At 42.0% G+C, this 24,375-nt stretch overlaps 1 protein-coding gene across 3 annotated transcripts; it reads left to right on the plus strand.

Annotated features, from left to right (window-relative positions):
- Positions 1-1,746: 1,746 nt before the first annotated feature.
- PLEKHS1 (pleckstrin homology domain containing S1) lies at positions 1,747-21,320 on the plus strand. Of its 3 annotated transcripts, XM_030488557.1 has the most exons (15): positions 1,747-1,925; positions 4,343-4,478; positions 5,706-5,797; positions 5,903-6,009; positions 6,929-7,063; positions 8,420-8,495; positions 9,148-9,255; positions 9,953-10,048; positions 13,729-13,839; positions 14,539-14,639; positions 15,934-16,134; positions 16,378-16,479; positions 17,058-17,193; positions 18,267-18,357; positions 20,133-21,320. In XM_030488557.1, exons 2-14 carry the CDS (start codon positions 4,448-4,450, stop codon positions 18,324-18,326), a joined length of 1,356 nt encoding a protein of 451 aa, XP_030344417.1. In that variant the 5' UTR covers positions 1,747-1,925; positions 4,343-4,447; the 3' UTR covers positions 18,327-18,357; positions 20,133-21,320. The 3 variants fall into 3 exon arrangements, with proteins under 3 accessions (XP_030344417.1, XP_030344418.1, XP_030344419.1); XM_030488558.1 differs by lacking the exon at positions 16,378-16,479; XM_030488559.1 differs by lacking the exon at positions 13,729-13,839.
- Positions 21,321-24,375: the final 3,055 nt, after the last annotated feature.

The following is a 24,375-nucleotide window of genomic DNA, read 5'->3' on the forward strand; positions in this document are numbered from 1 at the left end:
ACTGTATCTTGATTTCCCTTAGTGTGGCTGTCATGATTTAAAGCTACTGCAGACATTCTGAGACTAAGCTACCTGACCCATAAGGGTTTATTCCAAAAAACAGATTGTAAATTAAGAACAAAGAAATTAAATCGTGAGATTCCATCTTTTCTTTCACTGCGAGCTCATGGAACCATAACTTCCTTGGGAATTTCCAAAGACCATCATTTTATGGGTATGTCCAGTGATGAAACAATTTGTAACTATTTAAAAGGGTGCTTCTTAGTCTAATATATTCATTTCCTCTATATGAACATTGTTACTGAAGAGTTAATGGTTGCTCTGTGCTTACTCTGGAAGCCAATTTATTTAGTTATCACTCTAGCATAAGATGGATAAATAAAAAATCAGGTTTTGTCGACACTTTACCTGCATAGTGTGGAAATATAACAAATAGAAAATTCAAAATTAAACTCTTTGTAAATGATTGGCAAATTGTAATTGGATGCTGCCTTATTAAGTGCCATTGTAAAGATTTTTGCCTTGCAAATGACAGTTAACTGATAGAACAGCCTGAAACAGTGGTACTGCAGGTTTTGTACTTGCAGCAATAAAAATGTCTGCTTGTTGATTCAGAAGTCTTGAGCCAATAGAAAGTTAATGCCAGAGATTTGTTATAAAACATTAACATTTAATGTTGAAATGATAGAATTATATGTTCCAGTAACAAACAGATGTTCAGGTATAGCTTCTATTTGTGAGGAATTTTGCCAACACTGGAAATACTTACTTGAATCAGAAACCAGGCGTGCCTTTTTAGGGTCTTGATTTTGTATTTTGGGGTTATGTCAGTGATGTTTATATTCCTACTTTTTATATTCTCTTTAAAGTTGGTAGCTAGCTCAAAAAAGTAAGTTTAATGATGGTTAAACTGATAAATGATCAGTTGTTCTCCCTTTTCCCAGTTATGTACTCTTTACTCTTTTGCAATCTTCTAAGAAAGTAAGTGCATATTATTAAAGCCAAGTTACCAAATTATTAAGTTTATTTTCTTACAAATACTGTGACATAGTGAGGCATATTTTTATTTTCATAAGTCAAATCTACAGTTGTTTGAATTAAAGAAATGATTGTTTTATGGATGAAATCAATAAAGGCCTTTTTAAAAAATTTCCTGTTAGTATCTTTCATGTTTGTCACTCAGTCTGGTGAAGTGAAAACCAGCCACAATACATCCCAAAGCCTTTCTCAGCCAGGAATGCAGAAGTTCTTCAGCCCCTTTTCAAGATAAGGTTTACAGTGGGTAAGCCATGAAAAAAGTAAAAGATGAAAATGCTTTAAAGGAAATATCCTGATCTACCAGCACATAATCTTGCCCCAAGCATAAAATGCCTTTATACAGTAAGCTTTACAGTTATGTGAGTAGCATAAGAAGTAGCTTCACCATTGTCTGTTTCAGTAAATGATGTTCTTTAAATCTGAACTTGGTTACATTTTATTGTACTTTATGATCTTTTAGGGTTCTTACTGTTGCTTTATCTTCCAGTCATGGGTGGATACTGTGTTTTAGATACAGCTCAGGGGAAATGAAGGGACTTTAGAAAGCTGAAAGAACAAATACAAGCTGACTCCAGGCTTTTTTTCTGCATGGGAGACGTTTATGGCTGCTGCAACTGTGCGTATTTTTTCATTGCTTTTAAGTGAATATTAATCTTTTGGATTTCCCCTTTCAGAACAGTCTTTAATTTGCTTCCCATGGCACTGGCAGGAATTTCCGTGTGGGTCAAATTTCAGGGTGTTTGTATTTGCACATGAACTATAAGAAGGCTGTCACAATGCTGGGCAAGGACACATCGTGCTTTGCTCCAGGAGGCAATACAAGGAGTTTGGGAGTGCTTAAAGGTGTATTTCTCTAAAGCCTTCTACGCCATAAAGACATTTTACCTGTAAGTATTACCACAGTTTGTTTTCCTTATCTTGGTATTATATTTTGGAAGCTTTATAATAGCCTACATCTTTATAATTTGAAGCATTTTATTTGCATTTTAACTGAAGTGCCTCATTGCATTTCAAAAGGTTGAAAGCAATCAAATCTCCTAATGCCAGGCACTTAAAAATGTGAGGGGAAATAGTCATAGAATTCGTGGTGTCTATTCTGATTTAGACATAAGCTGTTTAAAATGTTGCTTTCCATTGGAAAGACAATTAAATGCAACAATTAAAAACTTGTTCCCAAAATGCTGAGTGAGATAACACAACTGTAACCTCATGGGTTTCTGTCTTCCTGCCTGTAAATCTTGACTTTTGCTGGGACCTAGAAGAGACTTTCTTCCTGTCATAGGCTCTTGGAACATTATTTTGCAAGAATTGCTTCATTTGCCTGTTGCAGTGACTCAGTCATGTTGAAAAGAATACTGCATTGCCTTTCATTACAACCCTACTGTTGACTCTAACAATCTGACTTGATGTGCAGTTATTTTAGGTTTGGAAGTTGCTTTTTTGTCCTTTTTTTGGGGGGTAGGCAAGAGATGAAAACCCTAGCAGTTAATTTTATAACAGTCTGTCTGCACTTGTACAACAAATGTTTCTCCCTAAAAGGCAAAGTCACAAAGGTTTCCCTAAAAACAACCAAACCAAAACCGCACAAAAAATACAGGGAGAAATGCCCTGCAGAGATCTCCAGTGGACCTAAGTTTGCAGTGGGTCATTCTTACCTACAGCATGGTATTGCCTGGAACAGGAGATGAGGAAGTCTATAGCTTTAGTTGTGTGTCAGAGGTAAAAATTTGTGTGTAACCCACCTGTATCAGGTGAGTGAGGCCAGAAAATAACCAACCCTTTCTGACCACCACTGCTGACCATACCATCAATCACGGAAGAAACAGGAGAAAAAGAAACCCCTTAGATCTCTCAGTCCAGCCAGGGAGCTCAGCAAAGGACCAGAGAACAGCACTTGTAATCGTAGCATCATAGAATCAGAATAATCCTTCAAATTTTCCCAGAAGAGGCTCTGCAGCTTCAGGTGGCACACATGTTGGAGGCTGTATAACCTCATTGTAGCTAACAAACAACTTCAAACCAAGTTACTAAAAGGAAAGGATTTGATTTTGCAAGAAATGAAAGCTTTGGGGTAAGGCAAAGGGAAACTTTAAAAGTTTCCTGAATGACGTTACAAACAGACATGCTGTTACAAACTGGAAATGGAAGTGTATGAGAGAAGCTAGATATGATTTTAGATGAACAAAGAAGGAATTGTGAGATAATGAAAAGCTCTCCGGTGTGCAAAAGGTAGTGCTGTGTGTGCAGTCGATGGGGAGGAGTGCAGAGCTCACCTACGCACTGCAGAGAAATAGCAGTGCTTTGGAGCTCTGGCTCTGTTATCATGACACCCAAGCAGTATTCTTCTCAAAGGAAAGCACCAAAAGGCAAATTAGCTCCAAAAAAACCACCCCAGTGGAAGCCCATTAACCAAACTCACTGTTTACCTTCTAAATGCTTCATCTCTAGAGCACTTATCAAATGCCAAGACCACTGCCTCCATGTTTTGTTAAAGGGTAATTTAATGAAACTTTGGAGAAGTCCATGGAAAGGCATCAGTGCTTTCTGCCTCCCTGCCAGCCTCTGTTCCCATCTCTGCCACAGCCTGGCTGTGCCAATGAGCAGGATATTTATCTTCTTCTCAGGTTTACAGTGAGATTCCCATTTTCCTGGTAATACTGGAGAAGACACTGCAAAACTAAGCTGATATAAATAAAAACAGATACTTTCTGTTCACCTTTCTGAAAAATCATAATATTAATCCACCTCTTAGAAAGCTTATTTCATCACTGTTTCTAAATTACTCTGGGGGCACTGCATTAAGAATGCTACAGACTTGCAAATTACTATAATTACCATAGTATTATGACTAGATTTTCTGAATAGATTTTAAATTCTTTAGGCCAAGCTGTGCCTATTTTATACAGGGCTGATCACACTGCTAAGGCAGTGTCAGCAACATAGATGGAGTGCGATATTCTCAGGTTATAGGTGCTCTGCCTAGTGCAGAGGAAGGGGCAAAATGAAGTTCGACTGACATGTCACACCATGTCCTAGGCAAATCATTTCTTTGGCCTATATGAATTTATAATTTCTTATTATTTGTAATTTTACAATTATATTGTAATGAATATAATAATATTGGGGCATAAAAGGTATAATTTACTTCGTAATATAAAATACTATGACGTCTTCTGGTATCCTTATATGAAATACAATTATTTATATAGTTTATTATAGATTTTGCTATGTTTATTTTACATAGTTTAATCATCACTGTAAAAAAAAACCAAACCCACTTGTGGGATATTTGTTATTTTCTCAGGCAACTGTGCATGCAGTGAAATGCTGCTCAGCAACAAGTAAAGCCAAAGGAATTAGCTTCAAGCTTTTTGCTCTGCTTACTATCTGGGTGGAAGAAACAATCAGGATGGCTTCGACAGCTAAAAAAAATTCTGCAGGTACAGAATGTTATTTACTAAGGTTTGTCAGTAGTAAGGTTGAATCAGGTTTCAATCTGTCCTTATCAGTATATGATACTATTCTCTTTGCCCTCTGCCTGCCAAGGATTTTGTGGTAAACATAGGTGAAAAATAGGGGAAGATAGCATAGTGAAAATACGGAGATCTCACCTGGACTTACACTGTGTATTAATTCTGCCCTCTACTTCCTTCCTTAAAGAATCTGTCCTAAATGTGGCCTTTCCCTTTATAGCAGAATTTTTCTTGTCCCTAACACAGAGGTTGAACTGACATTTATAAAAGAGAGTTAAAATCCTCAAAAATTAACTGGGAACTGGAAGGTACAGTCACTATCTCCAAGGCACTGGTGTTAAAGCCTTACTTCCACTGAAGTCAGTAGTAAATGGGATTTCAGAATCAAGCGTTTCTTGCATCACCACAAAGTTTGGTCATGTTATATTTCCTAGAACTTATCTATATTCTGTACCTTCCCTTACTGGAAGATCTAAAATGAGGTTGCCTATGCTCCTTTCAATCACTGGATTCTTCAGAAATCTTAATTTCCCATACATAGTTTATAGCTTAAAAAATGGAATGATATTGCCATTCCTTCCACTGGATGTTAAGGTGCATTAATAAAAGTGAGATTTTGATCAGTGATTGGAAAATGCGAATCTTAAACTACAACTGGCTACAGAGCACACACAAATACATTCAGACATTTCCCCCCTCCACGCTCATATGTTACGTGTAAAGACTTTTCCTGTTGTCACATCATGATTTACAATGTGAGATGATCTATCTTTAGCTGTGTTTGCAACCTATCCAAAGTGAATGCCATCTACAAATTTCAGTAGGGGCTGCTTACCATCTTTCAGACCACTAATTATGAAGTTAAATAACACCAGACTCCAGAAGTTACATGAGATCAGTTAAATAAGACTGAGGCTCGTGTTATCTTCCACGATATCTTCCCTACATTGTCACTATCATTTGTTTACAGTCTGGGCCAGTTGTCAGCAGTAATGTTGACATCAGGGAAGCATGGCCTGGCCCTGTATTTTATAGACTTGATTTCTCTTTGTCTTCCCTAGTTGTAATGTACTTTATGTGCATTTAAGCACAGAAGCTCAGCGCTCAGCAACCATTTCCAGTTCTAGCAGCTCTTTCTAAAAGCTTAATTGGCAACAAAATAAGTAATGGTGCTGTTCATTTCCCTTTGGTTAGTGAGAACTCCAAATACGTTTTGCCCTGAAGGTAGAGTCTGCAAGCACGGATTCCTCATCAAATCACCACCTCTTCAACTTTTCAGCTCACAGGTAAACTAGCACAGATTAGTCATATTCCAGCAATGTCTCAACAAGCATCTGTTATTTTTGCTCTCCTGAAATGTAATGAGAGACAAATTACTTTCTTTTCGGCAGAATTCCTGGAAAAGGCGTTTTTTCATCCTGTCCAAATCCAGCAAGGACAATTACATCCTGAAGTATCTGAAAGGCCAGAACATAAAAGGCTCCATAGCTGTTGATCAGTATGTAACTAAATGCATCACTTTTTTATGTATCAACACTCTTAAATAGGCACTGATTGTACAGGCACTTGCTCCTGATTGAGGTTATTGATCCAAAACCTACTAAAGTCCAGAAAAGTGTCCTTTGGGCTTTTGTAGGCTTTGAGTGCAACTTACAGTGTATGATATATATATAGAAGTAAAAATCCTAGATTGCTTTGATTAAATACAATACATTCATGTGAGTGATTGTGGTGATGTGGTATGTGCAAACCAGACATCTTGGCTCTGTGATCCCAAAGGCTGTATTCCTGTGAGGACAGTGCTATGCATTCACTCACAAGTAAGTAAGGATGGGCTATGCCACTCTGAACTGTGGCACACAACCTTCAAATATATATATATAAAAATATATATATATATAAACCTTACGGCTTTACAAAGTGCTTTGCAATTTGTGCAGAGGTCTCCTGGCTTTCATGTAGCCCTTTGGGCTGATGCTGGCTGCTCCACTGCCTCTTACCCCACCAAGAAATTGCTCTGCTTGGCTCATTTTTCAAATCAAATGTATTGTTCTGTGGTGATTTAAAAACGTCTGCCAGGAGTTTTTCTTCCTACCATTTCTTTTCAAGACTCTGTGTTAGACCAACAGCCCCTTTTTTCAGATCCAAAATCTGGACACAAGTCTTTGCTAAAGTCAATTTTATTCTTTTGCTTGGAGGTTTTCTTCACTGAAAGACCACGTCTTTTGATTGTGTGTGCTTATTTTCTTAAGGATGTTTTTTGAGGAAAAAATGTTTACCTTTTCCCATGCAGAACTCCCCATATTATGCTGTGCTTAGAGTAATAGACACACATACACACATATGTATGTGTGTGTGTATGGTTTTATCTATGTATGTATAGTTATATAGGATGTTCCGTATGGTTCTCTTAACAGAATCATAAATATTGAAGTTGGCATCAGCAAATCCGAAATGATGGAAATGGTGAGGAAGATGTTTAAATGCCTTCCTGAGCAGGTGATGTCCATCAACACTGGAAACAGGTGTTACTACCTCATTGGGAGCAGCAGGTAGGCATAGAAAGATGTGCAAATACAGATACTACAGTTAAGATAATGCAACACTAAGCCACTGCCCCAAGGCAAGGTCCTGCTCCTTCCCAGCCGCTCCCATCCCTTGCTGTGTCTCAGCTACAGATTGCTCAGCTCTGGGATGAAACGGTTCAGCTGGTTGATCCAATGGAAAACTGCTCTTTCCTGTATCACTTTCCCCACCCCAAAGCTGGGTTAATGTTTTGCTGGTTCAGATAGGTGAGATAACCTCCCCTGCATCCACATTTACAATGTCCAACACGCGGAAGTAGTGGGAGCACACAGCTGGGAGCAGGGATGGCAGCAGCAGCACATCAGTGCGGCAGTACCACGTCAAACTGTACTATTAAGGGTCAAGGAAGAGCAGAGAGCTTTGTCTTCTCACCCAGCAGCTGCTGGGAGTTAGGAAAGCTTCTGCTCCTTATGGATAAATCATGGGAAATGATCTTGCCCTGGTTAGTAGGTCATTAATTAGGGGAAGCAGGTTGACAGGGAAAATTCCCCTAAGGGAAAACAGATCCCAAGAGGAATGCCTGGGGCCTTTACTGCAGCAGGGTGGTGTGCACCCTGCTTTCCCAGGCTGCAATCCAGTTCTCAGCAAGGACAGAAACTGCTGCTGTCGAGGTGATCAGCCAAAGCTCGGGTAGGTGAGGGAGGACATTTGGCACAGTGCTCCTCTGCTGCTGCTTCCCAGCTTTTCCTCTTCGGTTTCCCAGCCACAAGCGTGCCAGGGGTTTTTCTGCCTTTATGCAGAAGAGCAGCTGATATGTGGAATGCTGATAAGCGCAGAAGACAAACACATACCTGTGTGCTACTTGAGCCTGCCACCCCATGCCTTCCCCCAGGGCACTGCTCTCACAGCTCATGCTTGGTGGGAAGTGTTCTGGAATTAATCCAACTAAATCAACCCCAATTATGAAACAGGGCTTCAGGGGTCCTTTCATGGCATGTTTCTCATCCTGCCCACCCAAATGCATTCTCAAGCCTTGTTAGCTGCTTTTATGGCAGGACTCAACAGAGCAGCATTACACACAGAAAATGAAGGAAGAAAGCACCATCCCACCTCCCCATCTCTTTCCATCTCCATGTCTCTTGCACACACACACAATTCCCTCCTTAATACCTTTGCATCTCTTTGGACTGCACCTCTGAAGTCAAACTTTACCAGCTGGTTATAGCCACACAGCACTCTCTTTTGAAAGGAAGGTGCACATTTTCCCTATCGATTTCAGGAAGTGTTATTTTGGGACCCATAGGAAGAAGTGGGTAGGCAAATGGGTTTTCCTTGTGTTTTACCTGTGAATAGGTTTTCACTTCTATTGTTCCAAAATACAGGCAGGAAACAGAGGACTGGGTCACTGCGATATCTTCAGTCTGCAAGGAGACGAAAAGAGGTGGATGCTGCCCTCAGGTGACACGTTACTGCACTTGATTTTAGAAAGAAGGAAGTTTGTAATTTCATTAGAAACCTGATTTTGGCCTTGCAAGTTGGCCCTTGCCTTGGTTAATCAGAAATTCATTTCCCATATAAATCCTGTACCGTGGCTTTATGCATTAAGCAGGTGCTGCACAGTCTGTCTGCGCCGGGATTGATTTTACATTGAAGGAATCTCTTTGAAGAGTTAGCTACATGGAAATTAGGAGATGATTGACATTATGCTGCAGTGAATTGCACCTTGATGAGTCAGAATGCAGACTTGTGTGTTATTCTTACTGCATGCTTTTTGATTATATTTATGTGCTGTTTTACAAACCAATCCACATCTACTCTGTGTTATGAACCAGCTAAAGCCCTATTATTAGTTCAAGCTCAGGCTCAAGTTTTTCACCTTGTCAGCCAGCCAGGCCTTCTATTCAGACTCAGCACTAAGCAACTTACGTCCCTGCAGCTTCCAGTCAGCTCAAAGTGCAAGCGGGGCAAACTTCTTGGCTGAAAAATGTCATGTAGACAACCTTTCCAAGCCATTAGAAGTAAAGATTTGGACTCGTGGGATGCACTGGTATATTGTAACCCATGCCAGTCAGGTACCTATCTTCTTACATTGCTGTTATCTTACTTCTAGAACCAAGATCTTCCAAATTCAGAAGTCAGAAGCCGGCCTTCCTCTTTGCCACTCTTCTTAAATTCTATAGATACGACCAGTTCCCTAGAAAGGCAGAGCTACCAGAAGGTAAATGGATTAGCCCTCCTTAATAATGAGCTTGTTCTGATGGGTGACTGTGATGTTTGATTTGTATAGTTTACTTTTGCTATCAGAAGTTCTTCTGAGCTTGTGCAATGTGTGCCCGGGTGGTCTGTTCTGCCTTCTGGTGGGGTTCCTGAGTAGGAGCTAGATGATAACGTCAGAAAGTCCCCAGGAAGGAAAGACTTTTGAGGAAAGCCTGCATGTAAGTAAAGGCAGGTGTTGACGGCAATGAGAAATGATACTCACTGCCTGTCTCAACTGGCTGGCAAAGATTAGTAGGCATGAAATAAGCCCCTGAAGATTCACTTTGACATGCCTTGGCAAAGCCGTGTGATGGTTGTTTTGGCAGCTGCTAGCCACATTCCTCCTGTTTTGTGACTGTGCTTTTCTTTGTCTCTCTCTTCAGGCTGTAACACTTAGAGGGGAGTTCAGATTCAGTTCCTCTGTGCCTTCCAGATCTTCCCCCTCAATATTTAAATAGAAAGGAAGGAAAGCACTGCTTCTGCCCAAAGCAGTGGCAGTCCTCATCCTCTGGTGACAGGCTGAATAGCAGCTAAGGAATTGTTGGTTTTCTCCAGTCACAAAGCTGTATGCACATGGCCCAGCTAGAGGAAGCGGAGTGCAGGTGAAGCACCTCCAGTGTATCTTTAGGAGGAGTCAACTTTTTTCCTTTTGTATATAGGAGAATGGTTCCTCAGAAGACAAGAACAGGCCTAATTCAGATCCTGGCCCTCATCAGGCTCAGCGTGATGCAACAAGAGGAGTTTTTCCAAGTCTGGTGAGCAGAACAAATCAAACAGCTCTTTACTTATTCAGCCTGCAGGAGTGACTGTTGGCTCTTGTTTCACCTGAGTATCTGTAACTATAGATTATCCACATACTTTCCCAGCATACTGAGCTGGTTTTCGCTATGAAAGGTTCCTAAACATTTTGCCTGTTGTCTTGTTTAGCACTGCAAATAGCATTCTAAGAACTTGTTTAAAAACTCTCAACTTGCACTGCTTGAGGATTTGCTCCTTCCATCGCATTTCTCAGCTGTGCCACAGTCGTCTTAAGTGCTTGCTTTCTGCAGCCTCTGCCAGCAGCAATTTAATCAATCTAACTGAACTACAGAACAAGGGTTTCTTAAATCAAGGCACACCTCAGGACTGACCTTCTGTCAGCATAAATATGACTTCAGGTAGTTTAGCTTCCATATCTGGCTGGGATGATTAAAAAAGACATAGTGATGAATGTTACTGTGTGTTATTGGCCGAACGTTCTGACCTGTGTTCACTGAACAAACTCCTGCAGCAGTCAGATGGCTTTCACCCATCCTCTGCCTTCACAGCAGAGTCAACAGAACAGAAGGCACAACCAAGGCTCTACCACACCATCATGCAGCTTGGCAGCTGAGTTTAAACCCAAATATTTATTGGCAATTTATGCATTGGGCTGTGATCTAGAGAATTTCTACTGTCATAGCTAACAGCGTGGTAAGTCACATGCTGCAGTCACCATCCACGTATATGGGCTGGCAGCACGTATGAGATAATACAGCTAAATTTAGTGGAAAGAGGTGAAAATAGTTGAAACTACATTGGAATGCCATGGGCTGTTAGCAAAGCTAAGCTGATGCACAGTAATTTATGAAGCTGCAATAATTCAATTGTGAGTCTGAGCTCTGAAATGCATGGAGTTAACTCTTAGTCTGACTTTAACTAGTGCTCCTCTGGATGCAAACCAAGGCTGTCTTTCTGTCTCTTCCTTATGCATGCCTTTTCTGTCTCATTCCTTAATTCTCCTCATACTTATGATGCCTCAGAGAGCATGTATTATACGCAGCTGTTCAGACACAGGACAGACTGACCATGAGGGTTAAAAGAGAAGGAATTTGTTTTTTACCTTTTTAGCCTGAAGCAGAGGCAATAGCAGGAAGCTCATATTTCTGTTTCAGCATGTGTAAAATAACTAACCTTGCCATGCAGCTAACAAGAAACAAAAATGTTTGTTCATTTGATAAAAATACTTCAGTTGCCTCATAAGCTCAGCATCTGCTAACATCTCCAGATCTATTCTCTGCTCAGTGATGTCTAGACGGCTGACTTCCAGATTAATCCCTTGTATTTACTTCCTTTCAGAAGTATGACTCCACATTTCTAGTATCTGATGGGTTTTGCTTTTTACTGGTGGTTCCCTCATCCAGGCCCAGATCTTGTTCAGTGGCCATTACTCATGCACACGCAGGCCTTTCAGTGTCAGTTGAGTCCACTCACACAGGCAAGGACCCTGCAGAGGTCTGGGGACCTGGCTCCCTTTCCAACCGCTTTTTGAAGCCACCAAACCAAATCTGTCTCAGCAATTCAGTATCAGCTATTTTGATACACAGCTTTAAATACCTGAAATATACCAAAATAAGGAGCCCTGACTTGCGCCACTCTATGCTTGTTGCAGTGTATGTGTTGCATATGTGTTGCAGGCACATAAGCATCCTTGTCAGGATCTGTTAGACACAGAGATTTTGATAAGTTCCTCTGTCCAAGTGCAACACGTAGCTTTCCCTGAGGAGCTTATAACTAACAATTACTCAGTTGTTCTCCAGGTATCATATCCATCTTGTGCTACAGCAAATTTTCTCCATCGCCTACTTTCTCTCTAATGTAAATCCACATCATGGTTCAACAGAGGCATAAAGAACGTGTTTAGCTGTACAATTGATAATAATTATACACTGAGATTAACTGCACTTCTCTGGTGGTAAAGCACCTGGAGGGACAGAGATGTCCACAAACTGCTTCAGGGAAATGCAGTGCTGCTGCAGCTTAACTTTCTTCTTCCCATTATCCCTATAACCTACAAAGGTGCCAAGGAGAAACACTAAGCATTTAGCAAAAGGTAGCCACTGTCAGTGATTGAAGGCTCAGTTTGGGAAGCTGATGAGTGCTGTCTGCTCTCTGAGATTTCCTAGGAGTTGGAGGATCTCAAGACTTCATAAAATCACCTCCTCTTCCCCCTTCTCCCCAAGTGTTTACTTGTTTGATTGATCTAAGTTCCCTCAAAAGCCACTAGGAAACTCATCCATGACTTTGGATCATGACCACAGACCCAGCTTTGCTCCTGCTGTGGTTTTGTTATGCACTTCTTGAAGGACCCTTTGCAGGTTTGTTTGGACTCCTACTGCATGAGTTGCTTTTTATGTTGTTTATACCAACAAGGAACAAAAATACATTCATAATCTTTAATATCTATTCAATTCCAGTTTCCTCTCTTTACATGTAAAAGCCTAATTAGTTTCATTTACTTTACCTTGAAAACAGTAATATATTCTGTGGCATATTTAGCAATTATTAAAACGATCACCATGGAAACCAAGGATGTAAGTGGAGAGATAAGAAGGCGTTGCATCACAAACATGCCATGGAGAATTGCATTGGGAGGCAGCTAAATACTAATTACCATAGTCTTCACTATAGTGAAGTCAACCAGGAGATATAAAAATCAATCATTTATCTTTGTGACTTAGAAAGGTAAACGTGGTGGAGGGATTATTTTCTCCTTGACTTACCAAATTGCCACAAACTTAGAATTTGAAGTATTTATGAAAGCAGAATCACTCAGGACACAAAGGATTCCATGTCAGATCTCCAGCCCTCCAGTGTATGTTCTAGTTCATGGAGAAGTATGAGCTATTGGACTTCTCATTAGTCATGGAAGTCCCAAATTCATTCTTTACTTGATAGCAGTTTAAAGGTGCTTTAAAAGGACAAATACATCCTGATCCACTTCTAGATTTTCCACAGATTTTTTTCCTAGTGCAAGGACTTTAGAACTTTAATGTGACATTAAATGCGTGCAGATTCATACACGAAGTGTTTAACTCACTTGATTTTTAAACAAAAATAACAGGTTGTGACCATACAATCCATTTCAACTTCCTGGTTACCACAAGTCCACCTATGAGAAGCACTAATGTAATACCAGTAGCCAGTTTTGTCTGTGTGCAGTGGATCTCAAAAATACAAGAAGGAGCACAAATATAGAAACCTTGTTTCTAAAACAGTCTGGCTCTGAGCATATTGGGTGCAAAATTAAACAGTGGAAGTTCAGGTTAGATATAAGGAAGAAGTTCTTTACTGTGAGGGTGGTGAGGCACTGGAACAGGTTGCCCAAAGAAGTGGTGAATGCCCCATCCCTGGCGGTGTTCAAGGCCAGGCTGGACAGAGCCTTGGGTGACATGGTTTAGTGAGAGGTGTCCCTGCCCATGGCAGGGGGTTGGAACTAGATGATCTTAAGGTCCTTTCCAACCCAAACCATTCTGCGATTCTATGATTCTATATCTCACTTCAAGGAGAAACATGTCTTTCCATGTTTTCTGTGCATGTTTGCTGATGCTCTTACTTCTCGATGTAGATGAAAAAAATACACTTAAAACAACCTGTGTAACTGAACCTGTTAAATACGAACCCATTCTTTTAACAGGATAAAACTCTGGGAAAGTCTGAGGAAAATCTGGTGTTGTCAGATACAGATGAAGACATCAAAAATGATGAAGAAGATTATTACCAAACTCCCAGCAATATTTTAGCAAAGGTAGTTTGTCAGTGTTTTTTCTGTTGGTTTGTTAACATCTCCAAGGACACAGGAGACATTTAATGAGGAACTGGTATAAGGAGCCACTAGTACCTTGCAAAAGAAATACATAGATAAAGCAGAAGGTAATAGAGATTTCATGTGAACAAGAAAAAATACACAGGACTTATTCAAAGGAATTTTCTGGTAGAAAAGCTGCATAGAACAAAGCAGTGCTTTAAAAACACTGTGAAACAAGGGAGCAGGAGAAATCATACTGGTAATTTTAAACAAACTTTGCAACCTATTTTGGGAGGCTAATTCCTCCCTTCCCTTGTAGTTAGTGGTAGGAGAAGTTGAACAGTCAGTCTTCTGCAGAAGTCACAGCCTCTCTTCCGAGACTGTACAGCTAACTGAAGGACATTAACAATGTGAGTTTGTCCTATTAAAACATAACAAAATGTTTGTGGTAATACTTTAGAACACAGCTGGTTATATCCCAAACTGAAAGTGTCAATAACACCCATCAGCATCAATTTGTATGTTTCAGCCACCTTTCTAGCTGACAGTTTCTGGGAAGTTACTCATTTGGGGAAAGCCAAGCTGTATTAGCTGATGTGTTTAAACAGCATGAGTACTGAACAAAACAAGGAAATTAAGATTTTCTCTCTAGGCAGAGCAATGATATTAATGTCTTACGTTGTTATGTGTTTCGAACAGTGGAATACTGACCCTGATGCTACAGCTGGGTTTGATGTGCAAGAGAAACCAGTGCAGACGAACCCAGTACAGGAGAACATTTATATGCCAATGAAATCACTGTAAGTAACAACTTCATTAATGTTTGCTGATTAAAAGTGATGTAGTGGTAAAGATAGAACTGCCGTCTGTGGTATTTACATAACAATATCTAGAGGCTGCATCTTCTTTGAATGAATCCTTCTTTGGTCTTGGTTCGGAAAGTGGGAATACCAGCGTGAAACTCAAACTCATCAAGGTGAAATTGAAACTGATGCATTTAGATGCGCTCTGACTATACAATGCAGCACTTCTTGTTGACTCATACTTTTCCTAGATTTTCATGACATAACAACCCACCCCTTCACTCAGATACTGCAGCCAAACTCCAGCAACCTTTCAGACAGGTCCTCTCCAAAGCAGGCAGCATTATCTAGTGGTTAAAAGAGAAAGGTAGACATGGGGGAAAGCTGGAAAAGCTTACTGGAAAAGCTCCAAGCTCTCCCAGTAATAAGTTCTGTGATCCTAAGTAGGTTATTTCCTTCCTTCCAGTTTCTCATCGAAGAGCAGGTCTGATGCTGAGTACAGTGTTTGGCATATCACAAAGAAAGACCTGAACTTTGTGACACAGCATTAATGCCACAAGGAAACTTTACAACCTCCCCAGTATAGCAAAGTATACTGAAGTGTGCCTTCGCGGTAAAACCATGCCTCCTGAGCCAGAGGACTGGTCACTAGCTGTTAGCTATGGCCTGCCACCTACTGACAGTCAGGTCTTATGCCACACAGTGGGAGGCAAGGGGAAATGCCCACACATGAACCAGTTTATTCCAATAGATCTATCCAAGCTCGTCTGTGTCTTTGGCAGCTCCTGGAGGGAATTACTATAAACCCCTCTCTAGCCCGTGCCATCCGAGTTAAAATACACCAACAGTAGCTTTTGCTACGAACCCCAGTCTTGTTTGGGGTGCGGAGGGTGTTTGCTCCAGGCATTTAAGGCTCATCAAATAAACCTAGACTGCGTTCAAGCACATCTGAGTTATTTTATCTCCCAGGGGACAGTGTTACATCCCTGCAGAAGCCAGTACAGCCAAGGCCAACAATCTGCACTCAGTTTCTTTGTCCAAGCATGTTGTTAGCTGGAATGTTTTCAGGCTTAATAAATAGTCTTTCAGTACTGAAAAGGTTTATTTTGGGATTTATGGTCCATTTTTAGAAGGACTGTTTATTTTATTTAGCTGTAATTTTGTCCACTGGATATTCTACAAGAACTTGTTATTCTTTGCTTCACTGATGGCTATTTGATCCAGCTTCAAACACAGCAAGAGTGCCTGGAATGGTCAAACCACTTCATTTATCATCACCATTCCTCTTTAGCACGTTGCTGGATGAGAGTTGCCAGCTCACATGCAGACAGGATGGACTCCCGTCTCTTCCCAAACGCCAGGACAACAGCACATGTCCAAGAGACTTGGAAGCAAACAGAGACCTAAAATTCCCAGAAAGCAGCACCAGCAGCCTCCAGAGAAGGCAAAATTCATCACCACTGTCAGTGGTTCAGTTGTCTATACTGCTCAGGTGAGTGTCTTCTCCATTTTCATTGCAGAGGAGACAGACATGTTCATGGGTTGCAGCTGAGGTACTGGTAGAGAGTGTCAAGCCTGTCAGAGTTCAAGGAGCATATGGATAATGCTTTTAGTCATACAATTTAGTTTTAGGTAGTCCTGTGAGGAGCAGGGAGTTGGACTTGATGATCCTTATGGATCCCTTCTGACTTGAGATGTCCTATGGTTCTATGATCTCTGATGTTTTCCCTCACAGTCAAATTAAAGATGAGACCCAGCTGCAGAAGTTGGATATTTTCGTCCCCCTGGCTGATATTAACAGTTACCTAAAACTTACCGAAGCAGCAGGACAAATATGGTGAGTTTTGGATGTCTTGTGACGGTGCCTGTCAGATGTGAACGAGTGACTGTCAGGTCAGCTAATCCTAAATAGCTTGTCATCAAGGAGAGTCTATCAGAGACCAGCAGGAAAGAGAAACTGGAATTTCTATAAAGGTCCCATCAGAACAGCAATGGATCTCTTGCAGTTGTATCATAGATAAAACACATGTTAATAAGTTTTAATTTCATTCTTTTGGGATGACTTCAGAAACCACCTCAGTCAAACACTGGGCTAAAACATTACAGCAAGTCTGGCCTGCTGCTTTTAGACTGCAATCCCCGACTTTCTCTTGTGAACTTACTAGCACCAGTCTCGCTTGTTAACATGCTGCAGTGTCAGTGTCATGTGCTCTTTTAGGAGAACCCAGTGGGATGGATGAAGCAGCTTGGTTTCAGCTAGAACCAGATCAAAAAGTTGCAAAAAGTCATCCAACCTCTGCGTTATTTCCAGAGGGCAGTACCATAAATGCAGTCCTGTTCATCCATTGCCATTCTGTTAGCAGTGACTGGGTATCCCATATATTTCCTTTATTGTTTGTCCTCCAAATACTTTAGTGTCTCCCAGTGGACTGGTCCTCACCAAGTGGGATGTTTGTTTAACCACGGGGACCATATAGTGGCTGTGAATGATCTGCAACCCCAGAACGTGGAGGAGGCTTACTTCTTCATCAGCAGGTCCACCAGAAAGGAGGTAAGCTTGACTAACCTGAAGGTGAGAGTCAAATGAATCAAGCCAAATGAGAAAGGAAGTTGCCTTTTGCATTTCTAGTGGCTCCATTCAAACCACTTTGCTCTGGTTTAAGTTTGGCATGAACAACTTCAGTACCAAATAGCTCCTCAGCATCATTCTGATGCAGCATCACTTATTCCTGGGCTATTTGGGGAATGCAGGGTCAGCACTGCTGTGTCTGAGGACTTGATCTCAAGGAGTCTGAGCAACCCCAAGAGACACTACTGGGCAACTGTAAAATAGAGTTACTTGGTATTTTTTTGCCTAAGGCCCATGAATTGCAAATTTTGGGAAATAAAAAATTGCCTGCAGTAGATGCTGTTGCGTAGGGGCTGTAGTGGTAGGACAAGGGGTGATGGGTTCAGACTGAAACAGGGGAAGTTCAGGTTAGATACAAGGAAGAAGTTCTTTACTGTGAGGGTGTTGAGGCACTGGAAAGGGTGTCCAAAGTGGTAAATGCTCCACCCCTGGCAGTGTTCAAGGCCAGGCTGGACAGAGCCTTGGGTGACATGGTCTAGTGCAAGGCGTCCCTGCCCATGGCAGGGGGTTGGAACTGGATGATCTTAAGGTCCTTTCCAACCCAAACCATTCTATGATACTATGATTCTATGCTTATAGTGGTTTTGGGTACTGAGGGCAGAGCCCTAGGCTCCTACCTCCTATGGATTATCAAGCACTACACATCTCCTTGTGTGATACCACTGTTTTTTGAAGAATGTGGGAGATTTCTAAGGGGTGCCTTAGCATCACTGTGACCTACTACATGTTAACACTGTGTGCCTCTCAGATAGACTCATATTTCAGTATCCAGGTTCTCTGACCCACACCTGAACTTATATGAATTTTGCTGAGAAAGCTGAAGTCATCAGATGCTGTTGCCACCTAAAGAAAAGAAAGCCAGTCTCAGCAATGAAAAAACACTCATCTGCCTTAATAGGGCATTTCCATTTAGCTGGTTAAAATACAAGTCAGGTAGTAGCACAAATGTTGGCCAGATATAATATGCTATGAAAATGTCTCTTTTTTTTTTTAAGGTGAAACTTACTGTTTGTAGGATTCCACATTCAGATATCTTCCATGTTAAAGGCTGCTGATGTTCCTGGAAAAAGAGACCTCAGTGATTAAGTAAGTGCCAAAGTTCAAGGGAAAAGATCAGGGAGAAGAATGTGATATATAGAGTACGGAGGTAATCTCTATCTTCTAGAGCTGCCACACATCTTCTGTTGCTGAAGTACAAAGAGTAGGGAACGTGGATTTCATTTTATGTCCTAATAACTTGTTTAGTTGAAATGGATGGCATGTGTTTGGCTTGTATTTCATGTTAGCATGTGTTTCAGTTAGATGAAAAAACCTGAGGGTCAAATCATTCATGAAACCTCTGCATTATGTGGACTTTGTACTTCAATAGTAAGTACTGGTTCACACATCTGCTCGCCTCTTTACACTGAATTACACTGATTTATACCAAACTCCTCATCAGTTAGGGGTGCGGACACAACCTGCATTTGGAACAAAGCCATGTTTTCCCTTGTTTCCCCTTAGCTACAGAAAGGCAAGCTGAGAGCTGTAGTGTTGGCTGGTAAATAAAGTGTTGTGTAGTGATTCACTGGGGCTTCCTTTTGTATTATGCCCCTTTTATGTTACAGTCACAAAAATACATTCAAGGGATGACAGGAAAAAGATCTGGTTGGAGAAGAAGAATGTGTCTGGAGTACCCTTGGGTTCACTGGCAGCCAAAATAACCCTAAGTAGAGAATGAATGAAATGATCTGGGAGAGAGGAGGGCTGGCTTGCTCTGTCAAAGTGTTACTGGTGAAGACAGCTGAGAAAAACAGAGAGAGAAATGATGTATACGAAGGCATGTGCGCTCATCCCAATGCAAACAGAGCTCACTGGAAGAGTTTTGATGCCACCAAGTACTACCATAGGGATGTCACTGGTACCGCAACAATTCCAGACCAAGTTCTCATTTGTTTCCCAAACAAGGACATTTCCTGTAAACATTTATTTGTGACTATGTCTTGCCTCCATTGTTATCACAGAAACATGACTGATTTTCAGCTAATAACACACCGAAAGGTGTTGGTGCTTGATAGGGACCTGCCTGAAGGGGAGCCTTTAAGTGGATGCCAAAAGGGAGCTTTGTCCTGTACTACAGTGACCTCTGTTGCTTACAGAAACATGGTGTGATGAGGTGTGGAGGCAGGACACATACCTATTCTCTAAACAGATGTGTACACATATGTATGTACATGTTTGTGTGCAGGTGTATTTACATACATCTATCTTAGAATCACAGAATGGTTTGGGTTGGAAGGGACCTTAAGGATCATCTAGTTCCAACCCCCTGGTAGGTAGATTGCATTAAATACAGTGATGTGGCAACAAACTGAATCACTGGTTTTGAGTACAGATAGTTTTATCTTGCCAGACACAGCCAAAATAACTACTGGGTTTAGCAGGCATAGGATTATTGATACTGAGAGATTTGATTAAGGTGGATTTGACCCAAAGGAAGTATTTGTCCAGCTTCCAATTGAATTAGGCCAAGTCAGCTACTACAGTACGAAACTAGACTCAATAAAATCATCATTAGTGCAGACTTACTCCAATAGTAAATCTGACAAATGTGCTTTGTATATTTCTTTTAAAATCCAGTCTGGACTCTGAAAAAATCGTTATAAAATTTTATTTAACCAAAGATGAAATCAGCGTCAGTAACTCAAAATGAACCAACACAAATATTTATACAATCTATTCTGACTCAGCTCCTATTCAAAAGCTTAATTTCCAGCCTGCATGTTTCCACAGCCTGTCTCTTCTGCTTTTGAGATAAGAGTGTTTGGGACACGCTCATTTCTCAAGGTGGAAAGGATCACTTTCTGATATTTCTGTTTCAGTGGTGTTCAAAAGCCTGAATTGTGCATAATGACAGAGGAAAACCCCAGTTCTGGAACTACAGAGGCTGTAGTTGGAAGACAAGACATTCCTTGGGAGCTCTTCTCCACAGCTGCTATGGGACCCTTCGCTCTGCACCGCCTCTTTGAGCACAACAAATCCACTTTTGGCTAAGGAGTCTCTGAGGGATGGGATGCCCGGCTATCACTACACAGGGCTTCTTCCAGCTCTGTAGCTATGTCATTCTGCCAGGACAGTCTCTAGGCCCGAATCCTAAAACCACAGATCATCTAGTTCAAGAACATGCACCGAGGATGTCACCCTCATCCTTTCCTGCCCAAGGCTTGCCTAAGCTCTTCTTCTGAACTTGAGAAAAGTCAAGTCCAAACCTTCCTGTGCTGTTCCAAGACTCATCTTTCTGTATAATTATGAAGGTTTTTTCCTAATATTTACACCAGATGATTTTTTTCACAAAATGAATCTGATTCTTTTCTTGCCCTGTTTGCAGTGGGCACAGGGAATGGGGATTTCTGCTGTCTCCAGGGAAATCTTCATTCTAGAAGGCGTTTTTTCTGACTGCTCATTTTCTTTCTCCTCCTACATTCTTTCAGCATGTTTCCCAACACCTCCTGAAAGTAAGTGGTCATATGCCACAGAACTGCAAGACAAACACACTGTGTTCCCAGTTATGGGTGAACAAACAAAGGAGGTGAGCCAGCCGTGAGGCAACTTCCTGCAACTTCATAAAGAAGCATGTCCAGAAAGAGGTGACCTAGAGAAGAAGCTGTGAACCGTACATGGTGGTAGGAGGAGAGCCATTGCCATGGAACCTGCACGTGGCATTGCTGCTGGAGGTGTTGAGCAATGCATGCTGCACCTCTTGGCCATGGAAGAATGTGCCTGTTGGACAAACTATAGGATTTGGGTAGATACAGCATGCACAGGATAATTCCAGGGTATTTCAGAAAACTGGGGGATTACTTCTGTACTTCACTAAACAGTTCCTGACGTGTTAGCCCATAGCTGGTCATTATGTCAGTTTGCACAGTGATAAATGCAGAATAATGTCACATATTGGCTGATTCATAGCACTTACAGAAGTACAATATGGAAATGACACTGGTACAGTAAATTCTGGGAGGGTGTATGCCTGCCCACATGCAATTAATAAATGTGTTAACACTTTACAACACGTTGTGTTCTGCTAATACCTGGCTTTCTCCTGACACAGCCCCTCCTCGTCCTCTAAAGGCTACCTGTAACTTCCCAGTAACCTGCAGCTGAACCACCAAACAGCCCTTCTTAAAAATGCTACCCTTAAAACCCAAGACCAACCTCCCTCTGTAACATTTACCCCCATGTGAAAACGTTACCTTTCTTCAAATGAGCAAATTCTGCCAAAGCTCTGGGCTGCTTCTAGAAGCAACAGCCAAGGGAGATGCCTACATGCATGGTATTACCCAGTGCTCACGTTTAGTCCTGGAAGACCTGAAGGGAATGTCTTTAAATCCACACCGTCTGAGGGGTAGTTGCTAGTTTCTTAGATCATCTACAGGCATTTTAAATGTGTCATGTTAGCACACACTTAAAGAAATAGGTGATATTGCAGCTTCTCATTGCAGCATGCTCTGTGGTGTCTGAATCTTCTCTTAGCCTGTCTCTAGGTCAGTTTTGGGCTCTGCAGGTCCCTGACACAGATGTTTAAATTGACATGAGCTGAAATTCAGTGAATCCACAGACTGGTGAATCTGTATAAAAACACAGCTAGAAGAAGGCTGCAGACCATAGAATCACAGAATGGTTTGGGTTGGAAAAGACCTTAAGATCATCTAGTTCCAACCCCCTGCCATGGGCAGGGACACCTCTCACTAGACCATGTTGCCCAAGGCTCTGTCCAACCTGGCCTTGATTCAGATCCTGAAACCTTGAACTTGATCGCATGAAGCTAGGGCCATTGCTGGCTGCAACACACACCACTTGGAATCACTCAGCATCTGCAGGCTGGGTGTACAAGAGACAAAACCCAGCTGACTGCAATGCGGATTACATGATTTGTTCACAATTAACATGCTCCTCACTAACTCCTTTATTTCCTGTTACTGAATACAGCCAGTACCTTTAGGTTGTTTCCCTGGCTGTTAATTCATGGCACATTCCCATGCTGCAGTCATTCATTAGTGGTGCTCATTTTCCCTCCTGAATTCCCCAATATGAATCATGCTCTCTCTACCACTCTAGTACCCTTCTCCAGCAGGAAAATGGCAATTGTTCAGGAGAACAGCAAGTTCCTGGACAGAGAGAAAGTGATAGTAAGAAAAGTCTCCACATTAGTGTGAGGTCATAGAAGAAAAATAATAAGCCCATTGTACAACAAGCACAAACCAGGTGACACGGCCCCAGCACTTCCTCTCAAGGGCCACACTACCAAGAACTGGGGTTGGAGTCATGTACTGATGAAGAGAGCACAGGTCCTGCAGGGCAACGACTCCAGCCAGTAAAGGTTATCCATGCTGTCTGTGTCCATGTCCACCCTGAACTGAGCCAGAGACATGCTCTATGTAGTGCAGTGTCTGGCTGCAATGTGTTATTCAGAGCCCCTCCAGCCTGGGGTACCCAACCAGATGTGCTTCATGGGGGCACTTACAGCAAGTGGAGTCAATAGAGGAGCAGCTGCAAAGCAGGAGAGCGATGTCACCTTGCACACCACACCAGTGGTGAGCTGGGGACACTTAGTCTGGGTGTTGCTCCAGATCTTTTGGTGACCTCAGGAAAGCCATTTCCTCACATGCTCAGTAAAATTCAAGAAGTGATTTCAGGCACACATCATGCCATCTGTTATCATGCATGCAATTGCCAGCATCACATTCAACACTGAACTGCTTTCCCTCGCAGAACATCAGCTGGAAACACCTCCATCAGACCTGTATGCTGGGGGCTGTAGCCCCATTATATGGAGAGATGCTGATGTGCCCATTTGGTGCTAAGGGAAAAGCTGTCCTGAATGTCCTGCAGGAACGTGTCTTACCCTGTCACTCTTGAGATAGCACCACCACGAGAGAACATTAGGTGATGCTCCTGCTTCCCTGCAGGGAACTGGCTCACCCCATCTCTGTGCTGCTTATGGAGAGCTGCGCTGAGCAGGGGCTATGGAAATCTTCTCATTCAGGATTTCAGGTCCCATTAGCAGACATACTAATTTTTACAAAGGAACTTCCTTGGTGCTCACTTTGGCAGTGCAAGACAGTGTATGGAGTCCTCAGCAGAAAGCCTTAACCATGGGACTGTCCAGCTTCAGGTTTGGGGAGCTGACAGTGCAACCTGAGATGTGCTGAGGGATGTTTTGGTTTGTTCTCCAGCGATCGACAGTGGAGTGTGAAGAAGTTAAGCAGTTAGTGGGGTGCTGAGACTATGGCTATCAGTGGTGCTCATCTGTTTTAAACTGCTGCATGTTTGCTGTTATCATCATTCAAGCATTGATCCAGAGCCCTAGTTGCAGGCTGCCAGCCCAGGGATCTCCGCTATGAAGAAACCACCACCTCTGCCACCAAAGCAAGCAAACCTTCTGCATGAGACCAGAGCTTAGTTCTCCTTAAACTCCCCTTCCCAGTTTGGTTTAGTTCTTCCATCATGGCAAGGAAACAGGATTAGCAAAGCTGATTAGAGGAAATAAGAGCCAAAAGCAAAGCCCAGTAAGCAGGCCCCAGGTGGCCAGAGAGCAGATGAGCAGCCCACAAGCCTGCTCCACCTCTGGTCCTGCCACTTCCAGCAGCAGAGGCCATCAACACTGATCGTGCCAGACAAACTGCTGCTGCATAATAGTTTTAAGCACACGTAATCCCAGGCAGTACTGTAGGATAATTACACAGTTTGTAATTGTAGGCTGAAAATCTGAGACAGCTGCTGCCATGAACACCAAGGATGCTGCTGCCTCTTTCAGCAGCATTAAAGTTGGATCAGCCAAATAGCTAGAGATGGAGACAGGCTTTCCTGGGAGTGCTCTTCTGTTGTAGCTTTGCTCTATGCAGCATCTACTGGAACCACAACAATAGGGTGCAGGCCTGAATTCAAGGAACCTGAGAGCTGGAGAAACAACACACACACATGAAAAACCCCAAAACACAGAAACCCTCCCAAAAACAAAACCCCAAGGCAAATGTCCTCTTTCTAAGCATAAAGGTGAATTCTGGCAGTGTAATGTTTCTGAGACATCCCCAGTGGTAGAAATGTAACTTGGGGGAGAACAGA

This window comes from Strigops habroptila, chromosome 5, assembly GCF_004027225.2.
Source record: "Strigops habroptila isolate Jane chromosome 5, bStrHab1.2.pri, whole genome shotgun sequence".
Taxonomy (NCBI): Eukaryota; Metazoa; Chordata; class Aves; order Psittaciformes; family Psittacidae; genus Strigops; species Strigops habroptila.